The sequence below is a fragment of the Sycon ciliatum genome, chromosome 13 (assembly GCF_964019385.1).
Source record: "Sycon ciliatum chromosome 13, ocSycCili1.1, whole genome shotgun sequence".
Classification (NCBI taxonomy): domain Eukaryota; kingdom Metazoa; phylum Porifera; class Calcarea; order Leucosolenida; family Sycettidae; genus Sycon; species Sycon ciliatum.
The window spans coordinates 4,259,446-4,278,563 of record NC_088655.1 but is presented as its reverse complement, the minus strand read 5'-3'; the positions used below and the strand labels follow the sequence as shown (position 1 = coordinate 4,278,563).

At 46.4% G+C, this 19,118-nt stretch overlaps 3 protein-coding genes across 4 annotated transcripts; 2 read left to right on the top strand and 1 right to left on the bottom strand.

Moving 5' to 3' along the window:
- Nucleotides 1-10: 10 nt before the first annotated feature.
- LOC135830018 (mitotic spindle assembly checkpoint protein MAD2A-like) lies at nt 11-7,211 on the bottom strand. The gene is made up of 6 exons (XM_065342405.1): nt 6,812-7,211; nt 6,644-6,659; nt 5,895-6,025; nt 4,800-4,923; nt 3,638-3,735; nt 11-1,047 (listed from the first exon to the last, which is right to left on the bottom strand). Exons 1-6 carry the CDS (start codon nt 6,879-6,881, stop codon nt 881-883), a joined length of 606 nt encoding a protein of 201 aa, XP_065198477.1. The 5' UTR covers nt 6,882-7,211; the 3' UTR covers nt 11-880.
- Nucleotides 7,212-7,591: 380 nt separating this feature from the next.
- Nucleotides 7,592-12,244, top strand: LOC135830019 (uncharacterized). Of its 2 annotated transcripts, none has more exons than XM_065342407.1 (3): nt 7,592-8,457; nt 9,916-10,012; nt 11,450-12,244. In XM_065342407.1, exons 1-3 carry the CDS (start codon nt 8,348-8,350, stop codon nt 11,621-11,623), a joined length of 381 nt encoding a protein of 126 aa, XP_065198479.1. In that variant the 5' UTR covers nt 7,592-8,347; the 3' UTR covers nt 11,624-12,244. The 2 variants fall into 2 exon arrangements, with proteins under 2 accessions (XP_065198479.1, XP_065198478.1); XM_065342406.1 differs by having other exon boundaries at nt 7,611-8,457; nt 11,447-12,244.
- Nucleotides 12,245-15,433: 3,189 nt separating this feature from the next.
- On the top strand, nt 15,434-18,931 carry LOC135829522 (DNA-directed RNA polymerase III subunit RPC10-like). The gene is made up of 3 exons (XM_065341922.1): nt 15,434-15,637; nt 16,485-16,572; nt 17,623-18,931. Exons 1-3 carry the CDS (start codon nt 15,527-15,529, stop codon nt 17,742-17,744), a joined length of 321 nt encoding a protein of 106 aa, XP_065197994.1. The 5' UTR covers nt 15,434-15,526; the 3' UTR covers nt 17,745-18,931.
- Nucleotides 18,932-19,118: the final 187 nt, after the last annotated feature.

Genomic DNA, 19,118 nt, shown 5'->3' with positions numbered 1-19,118 from the left:
GCTCCATAGATCACTGCATAAATCCTGCGACTGCAATCTCACAGGCGGACGGAAAACCATGTCCTCAGACTCCTGGCACTAGAGAAAGTAGTGAACAACTACAGCATAATTACAGCACAAGGTGGCATATGTACAGGCAGAACTCTCAACAGCAACGGTATGCGATGCTCATTGCGCACAGATCCCATAAAACTGTTGCTGCATGCGAGAGAACGATACAAGAAGTTAGCACAGCAGCTGGGGTGGCCAACAGCCAGACAACGGACAGCGACATGAGAAGAAGAAGAAAAAACTGGCCGAGCGAAAGTCACCCGTTCACAGATCCTCCGCGGCAGCAAAGCGCAGAGACAAGATCCGACAGTGCCGACATTCAAACGTCACGTACCCGTGGGCGACAAGCACCAGTGATGCGAATATGACAATATGTACATGTGCTCACAGTCTGCAATTCAAAAATAGCACGGATGTTAGAGAAATAACTCAAATGAAAAGAAGAAGAAAAAGCGCTCAACTCCGAAGTTTATCTCTGCATCAATAAGACGTTGGCAAATATGCCAATGTTAGGCAGCCATACTATCGGCCCAGCGAGGCGATTGGCCGGGTCAGAGGACTGCGTCATGGCAACGAGGGGTGAGCGTCCAAATACGCTGAGAACCAGCAGTGGCGGGTGATGATGTCACACTCTGAACTCCGACATAGCCGGCCGGGACCACGAGGAGGAAACATCGGAGCGCATTGGAGAGCTCACAGCCGGAGGGGTATTCTGTGCGTGCCATGCATTCACGAGTGTCAAGCAGCACTTACATGCACCTCTCCCTGGTCACAGCTCAAGAAAACTAGCGTTGGTGCAAAACCAGCATCAGCAGCAGCAGCACGTTCCCTACTCCACACACTTGTAGCTGACCCGTCCGTCCACACGATGGTAGCCAGTGTCAAAGTCTCTCAGCGCCACGTCCTGGCCACCCTCGATAAGCCGCTCGTCTGTCAGTCTCATGCTGGCCGGCCGCTCGGCGTCCTTTGCCGTGTAAAACAGCAGGTCAAAATCACCTGGCAGAGTAGACAGGGAAAGAATAAACAAAATATAACAGCATCAGCAGGCAGGCAGAACATGGGTAGCAGTAGTGACACCAGCAGCAGCAGCAGCAGTAGTGACAGCAGCAGCAGCAACAGTAGCACCACCACCACCAGCAGCAGTAGTATTGGCGGCGGCGGACGCGGCAACAGGATTACCACCTTTAGCAACAGCAGTATGAGGAGGGAGAGGGAAGCCACGGGAATGTTCCCATGAAAAGTCAACATTCACATGACTAGTATAGTAAATGGTGGTAAACAAGGTTTCGGACCCCCTACGGTCAATACGGTATTGACCGTAGGGGGTCCGACACCCTACGGTCAATACGGTATTGACCGTACCACTGTTTGTCCCAGATACCCAGTGAATCAATCAAATACACTGATTTGGGCCCTAAATTTCTACAAATTTCAGAGGAGCTATCTCAGCCCCATGAGCAACAATGATTGTAATTCAGGTGGCTGACTGTACAACCCTTTAAAAGTACTTTCCGACGGCCTTGCGAAATGAACGTAAATACACGTCTGCCCGCACAATGCTTTCTGAGTTGCAAAGTTCTAGCAAAGAGAACTCCTTCTCTTCTTATCGCTACCATCAGTCCACGCTGCGCTTCAACAAACCATTCACAGGAACCTCCATGTTTGCTTCCAACAGCCAAGCCACGATCAAACACACGCGCCCAACTGATGGCTGTGGCTCTAGAACTCAACACAAACCTAATACTAAACACTCTCAACTCTCAAACCTTCACACTGCGCAGCACACGTCAAGCGGAAGCCCCATACAACGGGCGCCAAACTCAGTTTTTAGCTACTAGGAAACCCCCACTATAGAAGGCAGGGATCTTAGCCAGCAAGCTCGCCTCGCCGACTGTCCGCCAGATACAAATGCAGTACTCTAATTTCAGAAATTTTAGGTGCTCACTATTTTCGGTATGACGGCAAAAGGCCAGGTTGGGTGAACAGAAAATTTAGGTACAGAGAAGCAGTTCCCTCTTGGATTATGCGTGTTAGCGTTTGTTCGGTGTAATGAAATTTTAGGTATGAAAGTGCCGAAAATAAAAGTACTTCAGTACACCGGAAATTTGTGAAATTACAGTATTCTAACAGGGGTGGCGGAACCGGTCCGCTTGGTCAGGCCATGGCTTAAAAGCACTCGATGCTGGGCCCATCCATTCAGCAGTTTACCTGTCCGGCCAGTGCTGACACCTACAGCACAGTGCACTGTATGGGGGGGGGGGGGGGGGGGGAAGGGTTATGTACACCGGGCACGCAATGGCAACCATAGTACAATACACAGTATGGGGGGGGGGGGTAGGTTATGTACGGTACACCGGGTATGCTAGCACGTGGAATTTCAACAGTGATTATGTTTCGCACTACGTGAACGCACGAGTCTATTCCGTGTGGTGTGAAGTTTAATTAGGCCAAAACAAATAATGACCTTGTTTCCGGTCGGCCGACCGGGCCACTTTTTCCCAAATTCTGAAACTTTTTTTGGTCCCAAATGTATACAAACGGTGGCAATGCCATGTGTGCAAGTGCAGTCAACAAGTCATAACTCAGTCAAATCTCAACCGAATTCCACAATCGAAACACCTACAAGGTAGCAGAGATTCTCAGCTGTCGGCTCGAAAACCTCCGGGGTCGATACGAGCTAGAATAACGGAGCTGGAAGGACTCGAACTGTTTGCTTGATTTCTCAGGAAGTACGAAAACAGGAATACACCACATGCTGTACAAGAACAGTGAGTCAGTCAACTTGGACATTGATCCTTGCCATGATATATGTACAATGTACATGTGTAGGTGCTCTTGTCCATCAATACCACAACGATTGAGGAACCAAAAAAAGTATCCAAAAAAGTTTCATTCCGGCCGACCGAGTCTCCTTTTTGAGGGGTTGCCGACCGGAAACAAGCCTATTTTTGTTTTTGCCTTATGGAAAATTCAGAATACTTGGTACAGAGTATGAAGTCGTCCGAAAGCAATTCCGTACAGAGATTACACGCTACACAGTGTCCATAATGGCAGTCAGAGAGCATACGCGTTTGGCTCTTTGCTTTGCTGGCTGCTATCGCGTACGTTAACACCTCCGCAGTGTTTACAGGGTGTTACGGGACAAAGAGGGCACACGGGCGTCAGCTTCACCAGGCAATCAACTGCCTAGGAAATATGGTCACGTGGTATACAAGTGAACAAAGCAGACCCGAGCACTATTATAATAGAGTGGTTTCTCATCCTTGTCATGTGACTAAATCTGTGCAAAAAGTGATCATGTCATGTGGACAGCGGAACCAACCGGTCCAACACGACCGACATCACGTGACCCATAGATGCAGGGGTTGAATGGAGTTGGAATCAAAATGGCTGTTCCGTATGGTCATGTGATAAATGTCAAAACCACTCCATACCGCAGAATGAGAATACTGCACAGAGTGCTATACAATATGCCGGTGCCATTTTCACATACACGCCAGCGCCCACGACCTATTGTCTCAATTGAGACTATGATTTGCTGCAACCTCATTCCATACAAACAAACAGTGTCAGCGGCCAAGCTTACATTTCGATTCGATGACCGGCAGAAAGGTGACAGAGCTGACGATCTGCCGAATGACATTGCGAATACTCTCTTGAATTTTCTTCAGTGGCGGTGCAGTCCTGCAGAGAGAGAGAGAGAGAGAGAGAGAGAGAGAGAGAGAGAGAGAGAGAGAGAGAGAGAGAGAGAGAGAGAGAGAGAGAGAGAGAGAGAGAGAGAGAGAGAGAGAGAGAGAGAGAGAGAGAGAGAGAGAGAGAGAAGGAGAGAGAACAAATGAGGAACACAAGAATGCCGTCTTTCCACGCTAGTAGCCATCAATCACTCACCGGGGGGATTAGAGTACAGCCTCTGCTTGCTAGAAAATGCAATATAGGTGGCTCAACAAAAATCCTATCAATAACATGTACGAACAACTGCTCAGACCACCCATGGAAGCCACTGGCCACCATGAGAATAAAGATTTCAAACGAGCATCTCCTACAGGGGTAGCACAAGCTGAGAAAGGTGCTTGGATGAATTCACACACTTCTCATCTGATCACAGTCTTACTCAGTGTACCTGACAGAATGTCTACTCCATTTCTTTGTTGATTCTGGACAGACTTTTGCAGCAGAGAGACCATGTGTGAGGGTTCAGACTAAGTGAAGCCCAATGCAACGGGTAAATAGCTGCAATAGAGTTTGCGAGTCCTTAGAAACTATTACTGAATCCACATAAATGCAAATCTATTTCATTCCTTGGTGCTGGCCGCTTTAATGCATTCCTTGTATCCCTTCGCAGTAGTCATATCCCGAATTCATTTTGCAGGAACTCAAGACATACATATACATTCACCTTGGGCATCCTGAAAGAAGACCTTAGGGTCTGTTAGGAACGCCCAAGTAAAATAATACATTACAATACAATGAATACTGTCAAGTCCTCAGGGGCGTCGGAACCGGTGCGGCCGAAGCTGCACCAAAAATTTCATTTTGTGATTTTGAAGCAATAGGATTTGACCTATTTGGGCCCAATGTTCCAACTTGTTCCTGTGGGTGACTCCCACAGGACCCCCCCCCCCCCCCCCCTCTCTCTATAGATGCACTAATGCCGAATGCCTTTCCGACGCCTCTAGTCTTTCCCAAGCATGCCTGGAGTAGTGTAGCAGCTCAAGCGGTAGCTGAGCGTGATCATGGTGATCACTTACTCAGACGTCGTCTTCTGTATCTGGTCGCAGTTGATGTTGAACTGCCACCTCTCAATGACGTCCTTTGTCTCCACATCCTCGATCACCAGGACAACGTGTGACAATGTCCCGGCCGCTAGCCATCCTGGCAACACAGCAGCAGCAATGCAACAAACACCAATATGTTTAAGCAAGTAGACAATCAAGTAAAAAGGCCTTCATAAATACTCTCCAGCAATGACACCAGTACGACCATCACAAGCAGGGAGTAGTAAAATACCGGTATTGTACTACTCCCTGCTCACAAGTGAACAACGCATCTAGTACTTCAACGTTGTCACGCGCAAGCGTCTCCCAGGAACTTTCGACACCTTACCTATCATTTGTACCAAGCCTGGCTTCTGCCGCGTGGTGTGGCTATCGACTGTTGTAATTCATGAACATTCTATCGACTGTTGTAATTCATGAACATTCTAGCTGAATCAGTTCAGGGATGAATTTATCCGGCATCGCATCGCAGTTTGCTACGCAAAATCGATCTACTGCTACTCAAAAATCACAGTGACACGCAGAAAACTGCCATACATACATGTACAGGCTATCCATGTTTTTGTAGCTTACGCCACAACTGAGATTTTGCATGGCAAAAACTGCTGGTATGCAAAAAATAATAATAATAAAAATTCGCAAAAAAAAATATGACAGTAAATTCATCCCTGCAGTTGGTACTGGCACGTACTCTTTTGTCTCACACTCTTGTCATAGACACAGTCAGCGTAGTATGCAGCCAAACACTGTTCTGGTGCACACTGGGACCCACAATGTACGTCTTACCTACGGTATACTTTTCTAACCACTCGCAAACTCGCAAACTCCCTTGCAGCCACTCGTATATTAGGTACCTCAACTCGAGTGTCTCTGTAATATACACGTTCAGGGTTGTGTACTTTCACACACGTGAATGTGTGCGCACACACCCACACACATACATGCGCACCTGCATACATACACACACACACATACACACCCACACACACGCACGCACGCACACGCACACACACCCAAAGGCACTACAAACACACACACGTGCATATTAATTTAGTTAAGAAGACTGACCTTCGAGGCTAGAGGTGACCTTCTTCAGGTAGTCCTTTAGCTCCTTGTCCTTAGTGATCATCAACGGTAGTCCATAGTGTGTTTCTCGGCTGAAGTAGGTCTCATTGTACAGGCCACGCTGGTACAATATACTACACACCATGTACACATACACAAACACGCACACACACAACCACACACACACACACACAGACGCGCACGCACACAGAACTTCAAGCCGTGTTTGTTACTTTGTATTGAGATTTGAGTGACAAGCCAGTGGTTGTGAGCGCAGTTCTGCCACTCCATGCAACGCATCTCAATTCTCATAATGGTAAAGTAATCGAACAACTTCTATATCCACCGAAACATATTCGACAATGTTATCAGAATTTGGAGACCATCATCGCACCTCCAGTGCTCCAGTGCATATTGACTGTACTCGATACAGACTTGCAGTCTCCCTATACGACACATTTGCTTGTTTTTATCAGCCAGGAAATAGGTTCAACTCATGTTCACGCCAGTATCTGACTGGATCATTTGCAGCATTGCCACAAGGTATACGTCCAGCGATGTAGAAATCACATCTAAGGCAATTGACACGCACTGGCTGGTGTAACTGGCACATTTCTCGTACACCACCGATTGCTCCAAAAATAGAATAATTATATTTTCAAGAAATAGAGCGTCTGTAACAGTTCTGGATGTTGACTAAGGGCCATGTTTGATTTCTGGAATAAATAAAGAGTCAGGAACTCGCGACTTACTTGTTAATGCTGTAATCTTCATATTTAGCACAGGAGTCACAAGTGGCGACGCAACAGCAAGCAGAAACCATACAACCCAGCAGAACAAATGAATCGATCAAGTTTTTGGGAATGTTTTCCTCGCGCAAGTGTAAGTGACCTAATCAGATATCGCCGAGGTCAACTCACCAAAGAACTCTGCAACGATTTGAGCGCTGCCTTGCAGCGTGATGCTACCCACAGCCTGAGCAGTGTCCATTATCGTTTGTAAAACGTTTTGGGCACGTTGGTTTCTTGCCCCACACACACTTGTTTGTTTACTCAAACCTCTTCATCGCAGATCAAGGCAAGCTTTCTGTGCTTTCGTGATCGCATGACTCTCGTTCAAATTTACCGCGGTTGCCGTTAGCAACACACACAAAATCGCATGACGTCAGAATTCAAATCGTACAGCAACACGAATTTGGGAATCTGTTTAGTAGGGTTTAGTGCCCAACTGCCAAGAGAAACGGACCGGTTGGCACTACAGATGTGGCACAGCGACGGTTTCTGGACGAGGCGAAGCTTGTTGCGAAAAGAGTGGTTTCTTCAGCGGCGAAGGTTAGGTGATGAACCGGATAACTGATCCCATCAGCACCCGTGCACCCGGTCACTGTCTGTGGCTGGACGAAGGCAGCATCTTACTTACTTGCGCTTCCTAACCGGTACATCTCTTTGAAGTTTGTAGACATCGCCGCTAGCCCAGTGGCAAGGCTTCATGAGCTTGTGCAACTAAAAAAACTCGGGCCACACACCACTGACTGACGATGATTTTGGAGAATCCCACTGGGACGGACGGTTACTGTTTACAAATCGCATGTTTAGTCAGCAGTGAAGGGCTTGCTAGCCGTCCAGTTCTAGTGACAAGTCACTCTCTGTCAGCCATGGACATTTTGATTTCAGCTCGCTCTTGACTAAGCATTACACAGGCTTATAATTAGAGTAATACATACTGGACACTTTGAGAGTCAGACCAAGGTTTATCTGGTCGCTTGGCAGCTAGCGGAGGATCTCTGGCTGTTCGACTCATTTACAATTCGACAAACTGCTGTGCTAACGTAGCCTTTGCGGTAGTCGTGTGGCAAACACTGAACACATGATGCAGCGGGAATCCCTAACCGTTCCGAATGAATGAAGTCCAGTCACTATCGACTATTGAGTCCGGGCGCTGCATACGGGTCCGGTTGAAGAAGACCAGATGTCCCACACTAGTGGTCGCCTGTTGCAGTGTTGGTTGACAGCATTATTGTAGTACATGTAGCTGTAGACTCTGTGTAGTGGTGGCGGACTGGTATGTGTGACCATGACTGGCATGAGCCCTTTGATCAAGGAATAATCCGGTAGTCGGTCCAGGCACCATCCTGTAGGCTGTACTGGGAGGTCAGCCTCGTGGATGCTAGCTATCCACTGTCATTTGACTTTGAAGACTTAGCAGCTGCTTCTCGTCAAACTCGTCCATCTGGAGATCCGGATCATACCCAACTCCAGGCACTCTCCATGCAAGTCAGCTGGCAGTGAGGCAGACCAGGTAGTCAAAACGTTACTCAGCAGCAGGTGTGTGCATCACTCCCAACTATAGCCACCACATCACCATACCGTGGTGGCAGACAGTGCTGGCTGGGTTTCTTCTCTTCAGTGTCTGTTGAGTATTTTACCCGCTGTGCTACGCCAGGGACCAGTGTCGTGATGACGTCCGCCAGGATCGGTGATATTGGTGTTGGCCTGTTCATTCTGATCGTGGCCTGGACGGCAGTGATACTGATGGCTGTCTTCACCAAGCTCATGGAGAGATGGAAGTAAGGGTCTTATCTAAATTCTGGAGTTTCCCTACAAAAGAACTAGAAGACCACTGTTCATTTCGGCCAGTTTCCCCCTCTCGAAGTCTCCTCCCTGAAAATGACCAGCCATGCAGACAGCCACCACTTATCCATGGGTGTACATGTACATGTACGTGTACGAATCAGCAATCCGCTCATGACCACGTAGTGTTATAAATGCAGCAATACATGTACCCACATTTTCCCCTGAAATTAACCTATGTAAGGATTGAACTCGCTGTTCATTATAGGCAAGTATGGATTTCGATCGTCCACCTGCTGTCGTATAATATCCACCCTTTTTGGTGCGGGCTGCTGCCCAGGGGGGGGGGGGGGGGGGGGGGAGGGAGGGGGAGATGAGCAACGAAATATTATGTCTGTGTACTGTCCAGTTACATGTAGGTGTCATGGGGTAGCTGAGACTTTCGTGGCCTTCTGTTCAATGGAACCAAGGGCGCCGTGTACACTTCACGGGCGTTTGGCACGGGACGATCACTACGGTATTGACTGTACCCCTTTTTGCCCCAGATACCCCCAGTGAATTAATAAAATTAATGTACTGTACATGTACACTCATCTGGGCTCTAAATGTTCTGCTCAGCCACCTACCCACACGAGTAAATTGTACTTCAGATGGCTAACCGTACCACACTAAAATGCTTTCTGACGCCCCTGGCATAGTAGTCGGTTCGTATATGTGCAGCAGCATGTACCGTAAAAAATAAATAATAAATTCGACGGGTTCGCGTACCGGGCAGGTCAAGAACAAGGAGTCGTACAACTCCCTGGTCAAGAACCACCTTTCCGCTTCCGTGGGACGCCACCACCCCATGATCAGGCGTCAGATGCGGCTCCTGAACGGTGGGGGAGGATAGATCAGATCCACCAACCATAGGCCAAAGGCCTAAATCCCATTTGCCACATCCATGATTTACTCATGCCAGGCCACGAGTTCCCAATTAACTGTGGGTCGCAGCACGGTTGGAAAAATCCTTCCGCTTCCAAGCAGGACTTGAACCTGGTACCTCTCGTTCATTAATCATGGTCTTAGACCAACCCACTGTGCCTGCCTGCACCGTAAAGCCGCGGATAAAAGCCGGGCTTGTAAGCATATAAGCCGCTTTCTGCATCAGGCTTTAATGCTAACCAGGCTTGTATGCAAACCATGCCTATATGCACCACTGATATTTTTTGCCACGCGTAGATCCACCACTGACTACCAGTATGGCGGCAGTTTTACTATCCACTGTACATAGTGCATGCACTCTTGACTTACCCGATCCTCCCTTGCATAGAAGCCAGGCTTCAACGCGCGACAGGCGTATATGCATTTGTGTCGTTTGATTTTCAGGCTTCTATCCGCGATGTGCATGTATTCAAACCCGGCTTTTATCCGCGGCTTTACGGTATCTGTTTTGTCATGTTTGTTGTATACAGGAACTATGCCTGGCTAGCAGCAGGTCTCACACTAGTGCTCACTGTTATTCTGGTGGCTCTGCCCATTGCACCGCAGAGCACCGCTTCACAACAAGCAGTAAGTCTCCAACCGTGATGCAGGCACGGCACAACAAAGTGCTTATCGTATGTCATCGCCTTTAAAGCCGTGGCCATATATTCGAAACGCCGCTGCTTTCCTAGCAACTTTAGATGCAAAATGACTCACCCACTACGCCATGCCATAAAAGTCGAAGTCCACACAGATACTTCAAAAAAGTATTTCAATCGAAATCCACCTATTCACCCTTCCTGCTGGGCTGTATGTTTGTTATCATAGTACTTATTCCTTCATTGTTACAAGACATACTTCAGATGCCATTTTCATTTATGAAGCCCCTAGGTGAGACTGGCTTTATGATCGAATATAACCGGCTCCATGGCTTTAAAGGTGCGGACATACGGTATCATTGAAGGTGTACCTAAGCTGTCTGATTTTGAGAGTAACGTTTGAGTTTCTTGCCTCTTTAAATGGGTTGAATGATTTCCAATAGCCTGGTACTAAGGCGCAGTAGAGCATCGATTATCTTGATATCGACTATCCGGACGATAAAGTATCCAAAATTGCTTGAATGCTGCTTGTGTGGCCGTCAATACATGAAAGAACCATGGTGTACATACAGTGTGTAGAAGTCCTGCGTGATAGTTTAACAATCATGTTTTCGCTAACAGCGATCACATGTTACAAGGCAAGGACGCACAGTGCTCCTGCCTACAACCATAACCCGGTTGGCCGAGTCCCGGTCTTGAACCACTAGCACAATGTGATCTTGTACAGTCAACTTCGCCAATAACGACTGCGGATATAACGACAATTCGCGAATAGCAACAGAATTTCCATGCCCAGAGCAAAGTCCCATCCAACTGCAATACATAAAATGAGACTTCGTGTATAACGACACTTCGCGAATAAGGACACTTTTCTGATGCCCCGCCGAGTGTCGGTATAAGCGAAGTTGACTGTATTCATTTTTGATGATGAAACCGGATCACCTGCAAGTATGAGCCCGGTATTCAATGCATTAGCAATTTAGCATACATACATTTTATCTCTGACTCTCGTATTATCTGAACATTTTACCTCATCCGAACCCCTTTCGAACGGTGTCTGCCACGAAGGGTTCGCCTAACGATGTTCTACTGCACCGTGCGGGTAAGCATGCGTGTGTCTCATACTCTTCAGCTACGGCTACTTGTTCGCTACACCGTAAATGTGCAGGGGCCGGCGTCAGAAGGTATTTTAGTGTGGTGCGGTCAGCCATCTGAAGTACAATTATTTACTCGCGGGGAAGGGGTGGCTGAGCTGGACATTTTTTGGAAATTTAGAGCCCAGATCAGTGTACATGATTGTATTTAATTGATTCACAGGGTACATGGGGCAAATAGTGGTACGGTCAATACCGTAGTGACCGTACCGTGTTCGATGCCCCTGATGTACATGTGTTTGCTTGTTCTCATGCTCTGTGCTAAACAGCAGGAAAAGGACTATGTGTTCGTCGGCAGAACTCTGTTGCTTATAAGCATGGGTCTTAGTTTAGTCATAGCGGCCGGAGCCATTCTTTCGGAGTTTGTCGCCCAGCCAATATCCCCGTTGCAGCTGAGCAAGATTCGGGAATCCAGGAAGCACGACGCAAGGCATAATGTCAGATGATAAACTGTGCTCTGTGCTTGTAAGCGGTCTTCACATCATTTACATGACATTGTACCTGGAAAGTTGTCCTTCTCAGCAGAGGTAAAAATGGCAGAATGTCAAGCAAATTATGCACCAGATCATAATCACAGTCACCGATAATTCACTCAAAAACAAACACAGTTTATTGATGAAGATTTTTTGTTGATAGTTTCACCACGGATAATTGTGGTCCTTGCCAACACAGGCTCATATTATATATTCCTTGACTGTTGAGTAACTATATCAGTAAGTGTACATTTTGTATATATATTATTTAATATAGTGGATTTGCCCAATTTATAATGCTAGCCTTGAGGAGATACATGTAGGTTTGAGCTGGCACGTGCAGAAAATTGGTTTGTGCACTTACAGCGCTTTCACCTGAGATCATAGTTGCCTCTTCCGAGTGTTTCAAATCCATGTAATATTATTAGTTTTTTTATTACCTACAGTATGTATGTATGTATAACTCATAATCACAAGGTGATCGTAGAGGCATTAATCAGCGAGAGAATTGTGAATGAAGTACAACTACAGTATAAGAGCTTATTTACTCTCTAATATCAGATTATGAGCTGCCTTGACCGTTCACTCTTTCTACATGATGATATCTGTCGTGGTGGTGGTGGTGGTCTGTGGAAGCCACCCAAGCAGGTCCACTCAACTGGACAGCAGCACACACATGACATGTATAGCGCATACTAGCAATAATACGGGAGACGTTAGTGCTGTACTGGAGAGAACTCTTGCACATACATGTGCCGGTACATGTCAGTGCTGCCAACGCACTGGGTCTGTTTTGCGTACTGCGACTTCTGATTTTCCGTATTTTGCAGCGTTTTCCGTACTACCAATGTACTGCCGCGTGTACGTATGGCTTGTATTGTGCTTTCTTGACACTCATATGCTTGTCCGTGGCTGAATCTGCTAGTGCAAAACATGTGTGACTGTACCACTGCATGATAAATTTTGTGCTACATGTAGTCGAAGTTTGCCATGCACTCGCTTTGGCACAGGGATATCCATCGCTCAGCTTGCGCTTGTCCATGCTTCTGCCATACATATCTGTAGCTGATCGATCCCTTCAATTTTCCGTACCATTTTGCTCGAATTCTGTACTGCGGAAGGAGTGATTTTCTGTACAGATACGGAAAATACGGAAGGTTGGCAGCACTGACATGTACATGTAGTCGAGATGGAGGGTTGGATTCTTCGCCACCTCAGTGGATGTACAAAGCTTCAACACAAATTTACGAGTAAGCATGAATGCGGATCACTATCGAGAAAATTTTAATTAACAAACACATGTACTAACAATGTCGTAGCTCCCATACCGTGCAATGTCTCCAGGACAAGTGCAGCAGCTGACTAGCAACTCCTTCACCCAATCCATATAATCATACTTCTTGTTGGAATAAGACTGCGGACCATTCTCAATCAATGGGTGCTCCGCCGTCATGATGACGTCATCATCCAACATACAGCTACAGATATGCAGCATTTCCCGGCACCGGCAATTAAATTATTTTGCCATCGTGTATCTCTACCAGCACTCCTGATGATGAGGTGACAAGCTGAGTTTCATACGTACTGAGCCGTTCTTTATTTATGCCATAATTAAAGCAGCAGCAGCAACAGCTTCAGACTTGGAATTTAAATAATTACATTTCACGGTAGGTGAGTGAAATATCTGTACTGCCCAAATTGCAGTTTCTAACCTTCACCTTTGCCTAATCTCTTCTTCAGCCCTGATACTTTTGACGGTGTGGAAGACTCATTGTCAGCCCCGGGGACAAACCCAGGGTTTTCACCTACTGTAAAACATTCTCGCAGGCTCTTGGACGTCCTTCGAGTATCAGTTGAGGGATATTATTATTCTACATCTATTGCAAATTCATGATTTCGACCCCCGGTTGACAACTCACAAGGCCGCGGAAGAAAAGGATTCTGCAAAATGCAAAACTCTGCTGATGTTACAAATTGCAACGCAGTGGCAGCTAAATAGTCAGTCAAAGTAGTGAACACACTTCATATCACGCGTGCACGGGAAGATGTGAATTGAAGATCCTCAACAATGACGTCAATATTCATTGTATTTTTACTATAAAAAATATTTTTACGAGATTCGCAGGATGCATGCATCGCGCATATCGATGATTCATGCGCATATGGATATGTAGTCCATCAGCCAGTGGTGCCAAAGTGAGTCCCCTGTTGCACTTACAAATCGAACACCTGGAACTGACATCAATCGACAGCAAAAGCATCACTGAATCCAACCTGCCTACTTTCCCTGGCGAAACTCTTGCACTCCTTTTACAGTGCGCCTTGGAAGTTCGACAAATTTCTTCTTCTTCATCAGCCATTACGAGGTTTTCCATCCGTTTTATCAGGACATCCAATTCGTCTTCAGTGAAAAACGTGGAGTTTTGTCAACGTTTGGTGTGGTTTTCCGTGGCGATCGATCTAAAATCGCGAAATAAATCGCCGTCGATTTGAGCAGAGGTGAGTTGGCTTGGAGCACGTACAGATTCAAAAAATATGTGTACATGCGCACCGGGAAGAAGATGAAGATGCTCACCATTTTCAAAATTAATAACTACATGACTACATGACTATTGTCAAGAGTGGTCTCTTGCTATTGTACTGCAATTGTTGTAGTTACTTGTTTGCAACTACAATGATATCAAGTAGATAAACAAGCGAGGTACAGAGGGATTGATGGCTGATCAAAGCCCAAGGGACCAGCCCAAGGGCTTTGATCAGTCATCAAGCCCGACTGTACCTCGCTTGAATATGCTTCAGACGATCCCCAACAATTTTTTGGATTTTGAATTCAATCGCTTTATTCTTTGGGTGATCTCGAGTGTGGTAGATAGTAGTACAACTGTAACTGTACTACTACCTGGTTGCAACATGTTCAAAGCAGCCTTGCCTTTATTTCAACTGTTTGCTGTCAGCATCCAGAGCCATGGCGTTTGCTAGTTGGTCGTAATGGAGAAGAGAACTGCAGGGCATTCACTCGATGTACAACATCCATCGCCGCAGATTCCTTACTTTTAGCTCTCCACGTTCCTTATTTTTCCAGGGATCAGGACCTTCCCGGGGTGATTCCATTCAGGGTAGAAGCGTAGATCACTTTTGCCAAACAGTAAAAACTACGCTTCAAACCTGCTTGACATGACTCGGGGTGCACACTTCGGAAACCCGAAGGTGGATGATGTTCAATACTAGCTCATTGTAATCTTCCTGAAGGTATGTATTCGGATGCTCAATTTAAATAGAACAGTGAAAGAGATGTGTAATGGAACAACACTCTACAAGTAGGCGAACAACAATTTTATTGTAATTTGAATCCAGGCACACGTGTAATACGGAAACTGCAATGGTTTACACTGCAAATCTTCTCGATTTGCAAGATTTTTCCCGTAATTCACAAAAATCTGAAACTGAGTGTGAGTTCATTCCTGAAACGCGCATGGCACTGATTGGAGATTGGGTTTAGGTCACAACAATGGCTGTCGATGAAATGCCAAAAATGGTCACTTTGTCGGCTTCCCCCTGCAGAGCGTGCAAGTCGTTTACTCTTTTTATTTGCGGATTCGGTGTACAGGGTACCTAAACTCCCCATTGAGGCCAAAATCAAGTATTCGATTTCTAAGTGCAACAGGGTGCTTGAATTTGACGACTTCTGAGTTCTTGGCTGATGGACTAATGCGCATATGCGCGCATACGCATGATCGAGCTTTTCTCTCTTGCAATAATTATGCAATGTCATTAAATTTTTTCAAGTAACAGTTTTGAAAATGCCAAAATAACATCCTACTGTATTTTGTCACAACACCAGTTGATTGATTGATTTGCTGCTAAGTTGCATCCACAATGTTGATGTTTTGCCCGAGCTGCGGCAATATCTTGATTGTCGAGGAAGGTCCGGAATGCATGCGATTCGCGTGTAATACTTGTCCGTACGTTCACAACGTGAAACGAAAGGTAAGAATCGAAATTTACGACGGCCTCCCCTGTCTTGCAAATCTAATTGGTTACTAGTGTAGGGAAGTAGTGTTACGGAACTCCATTGTTGCCTTGTCGTAGCTAAAGATGCATACACCAACGCTCCTCCGTCCTGGGCTGTTGTTTGTGTGTAGCCAATTTTGTGTAACAAGTTCTGTGAAGTCAGTGACGTAATGCTAGTGTGTGCATCTTTAGCTACTGTACTACATGTAGTATTTTATGTAAACAGGCGGCGAGGGGACAGTGAATATTAAAATCACAATGAATAGCACCAGCTGAAACGACATGTGATTGAATCCTGAAGGGAAACGCTGAACATTCTTCTAACTACAGTGCTGCTCCACGAAATCTGATCAACCGAGTCAGCTTTTCGCTGTGTACCAGTGAACCTCCCAGTGTTCGTAGGCTGCATAGTGCCTGGCGTGGCAATGACTCGCTTGACTGCATTTTCACTGGTTTCACGGAAAGGTGAAAACAGGAAAAGTCTGAAGAAAAAATTGACTGTCACCACCAGGACTCGAACCAGGGACCTTCGCTTGAGGCCAGCGATCCTTGATGGGATTTCATTGAGCAGCATTGTAGTTGAAAGTATTTTAGGGGCTTTATTTTTGACTACATGTATCACAGAGAAGTTGCGAGTCGGCCGGCCGCAATTTAGTACACACCGCAATGAAGTCAGCTGCATACCAATAATGTTGCTATGTTTGCTCGCACTAGTAAATGTGCTGGAATGCTGTCATAGTATTCGTATGTGTGTTCACCTGCGTGTATGTCCGGGTATGTGTGTGTTGTGTGCGCGTGTTTATGTGCATCCGGATAATTTTAGATCTCGAGCCGCAAGTTCCCCAAACTGAAGGAGCTTGATGACGTACTGGGAGGGTCGGCTGCTTGGGAGAATGTTGATGCTACAGAGGGTAAGATTGAAGCAAGCCATTCGCTCCCCTTTGTATGTGTGTGTGTGTGTGTGTGTGTCTCTCTCTCTCTCTCTCTCTCTCTCTCTTCTCTCTCTCTCTCTCTCTCTCTCTCTCTCTCTCTCTCTCTCTCTCTCTCTCTCTCTCTCTCTCTCTCTCCCTCTCTCTCTCGTTGCTGTGAACACCTTGAGTGGAGAGCGCTTGCTCGAGCGTTGAACCGGGTTCTTAATCCACCATACCCAGTTCGCAAGGCTGGGCGGGGTTGTGAGCAGGCTTTCATTTAATCTTTTCTTATTATTTCTGCTTTTCATCGCATTACAAAAATTCTGCGCATTTTTTCTCCATCTGCGCATAAAATCTAGACTGACAACCTGCTTGTTAAATCATGCACCTGCTTTCAGGCGTAAAAACCCTGTTGTAGAGGTCTCAGTCCTCAGTTGTTAGTCTTACCTGTCTTTATAAATGTAACTTACTCTCCCTCACTCTCTCTCTCTCTCTCTCTCTGTCTCTGTCTCTGTCTCTCTCTCTCTCTCTCTCTCTCTCTCTCTCTCTCTCTCTCTCTCTCTCTCTCTCTCTCTCTCTCTCTCTCTCTCTCTCTCTCTCTCTCTCTCTCTCTCTCTCTCTCTCTCTCTCTCTCTCTCTCTCTCTCTCTCTCTCTCTCTCTCTCTCTCTCTCTCTCTCTCTCTCTCTCTCTCTCTCTCTCTCTCTCTCTCTCTCTCTCTCTCTCATCTCTTCCCCCCCCCCCCTGCGCACCAGTGTTCTCTTCACCATACGATATCTGCAACAACCGAACACATACCTCTTGGCAACCCTGCATCAATTGAGTAGTGTACACCATATCACAAATTGCCGAATGACTTGTGGGTCACAGTGCTGGCTGAAAACCCTTCTGTTTCTAATCAGGAGTTTTTTTTTCGGTGTAGCCATGTGTAATTTATTCTATGCTTGTGTCCGTGCATGTGTGATGTGGTGTGTGTGTGTCTGTGTGTCTGTGTGCGCACGTGCTTGCTGCCTTGCCTGAATGTGTTTCTTGTGCGTTCTGGCGCTGTTCAGCGGAGTGCCCCAAGTGCCATCACATGAAAGCCTTTTTCATGCAAGTACAGACCCGTTCAGCCGATGAGCCTATGACGATCTTCTACAAGTGCGTTTCCTGTGGACACCGGTGGCGTGATTGAGCTAGGCGAGTTTCTTGCACGTGCTAAAAGGTGCTGCTTCCCATTGCTGAAGTTTGCTTCTATTTGTAGTAAATTTTGTACCGTGTCAACCCTATCTGGTGGCGTGACTGAGCAAGACGGTTTTCTTCCACTTGCAAAGGCTCAGCATGGTCTGTACAAGTTATGGGAAGTCTGGACACGTATGATGTTATGAAACAATCATGTTTTCAAGGACCTGGGTAAGTATAATATCTGGGTTCGGGTTTTGGAAAACGAAGGTTACGACTGTGCCGTCGAGAAAGTGTTGAAACGCGATGCTTTTGGTCACGCATCAACAAGCGCTGGCACCTGCCGGGCGTTTTTTCTCTCTCCCATGCTGCACCGAGGTGTCGTCACGTCAAGCTTCATGTTGTCATGTAGCTCAAGTCAGGGTACCGCAGCGCCCAGGTGGTTGCACGGCATGTGCTGAACTGCAGTAAGTCTTCTACATCTACGGGCTTCTGTGCTATAGCCCTTTGATCATTGAGTGACAGTTGCTGTGCTGTGCTGGCTATGGCTGCTAGACTGAGTGACAGTTGCTGTGCTGGCTATGGCTGGTAGACTGAGTGACAGTTGCTGTGCTGGCTATGGCTGGTAGACTGAGTGACAGTTGCTGTGCTGTGCTGGCTATGGCTGGTAGACTGAGTGACAGTTGCTGTGCTGTGCTGGCTATGGCTGGTAGACTGAGTGACAGTTGCTGTGCTGTGCTGGCTATGGCTGGTAGACTGAGTGACAGTTGCTGTGCTGCGCTGGCTATGGCTGGTAGACTGCCTGGTGCCTTCATACTCGGACACTCTAGATTTATTTTCCTCTTTTTTATTTTTAAAGCGCTTCTGTGTTTTGTTTCTTTTTATACTCCAACGAAGTGTTCAGATCATCTTCTGGCATGGCCATTGTCTGCTGTAGCTGTCCTTCGCCTTAGTACTCTATAGAGTGAGTATACCTATGTGTCATTGTCCGGAATTCTTTTCGCCTGTTCGGACAGTGTGGTTTCAAATTGTGTGCGTTGTTTGGCTTGTGTTTGGTCATGGAGGAGTTTGTAAACGGGTTTGGATACTTGTACATGTATTTGGCGGCGATTCTCCAGTGCGAAATCTGTTTTATTATTATTATTACACCATCCTCAAGATCCTTTTTTTTTTTTGTAACAGGCTGTGAGAAATACTGTATGTGGGTGTGAACGATTGCAGGAGTTGGGATGCAAAGCTGGTCTGGGTTGCGTTCCTTATCGGATGGTTTACTGCCTGGATCACGGTGGTAAAATAATTACAGTAATGTAGTACCAGGAGTGCATAAACATGGACTCTTGGTAGTATGCTGCATTTGACTGTCCCACTCCACAGTTGTTGGTGTATA

Excerpts from the sequence above, each read along its gene's own strand:
- LOC135830018 (XM_065342405.1), bottom strand. The coding sequence starts at position 6,881 with ATGGACACTGCTCAGGCTGTGGGTAGCATCACGCTGCAAGGCAGCGCT. Across the intron at positions 4,924-5,894 it reads GGTCACCTCTAGCCTCGAAG|GATGGCTAGCGGCCGGGACA; the intron begins GTCAGTCTTCTT and ends CTGTGTTGCCAG. Across the intron at positions 1,048-3,637 it reads GCCGGTCATCGAATCGAAAT|GTGATTTTGACCTGCTGTTT; the intron begins GTAAGCTTGGCC and ends CTACTCTGCCAG.
- LOC135830019 (XM_065342406.1), top strand. The coding sequence starts at position 8,348 with ATGACGTCCGCCAGGATCGGTGATATTGGTGTTGGCCTGTTCATTCTG. Across the intron at positions 8,458-9,915 it reads AAGCTCATGGAGAGATGGAA|GAACTATGCCTGGCTAGCAG; the intron begins GTAAGGGTCTTA and ends TGTTGTATACAG. Across the intron at positions 10,013-11,446 it reads GCACCGCTTCACAACAAGCA|CAGGAAAAGGACTATGTGTT; the intron begins GTAAGTCTCCAA and ends TGTGCTAAACAG.
- LOC135829522 (XM_065341922.1), top strand. The coding sequence starts at position 15,527 with ATGTTGATGTTTTGCCCGAGCTGCGGCAATATCTTGATTGTCGAGGAA. Across the intron at positions 15,638-16,484 it reads TTCACAACGTGAAACGAAAG|ATCTCGAGCCGCAAGTTCCC; the intron begins GTAAGAATCGAA and ends GGATAATTTTAG. Across the intron at positions 16,573-17,622 it reads GAATGTTGATGCTACAGAGG|CGGAGTGCCCCAAGTGCCAT; the intron begins GTAAGATTGAAG and ends GGCGCTGTTCAG.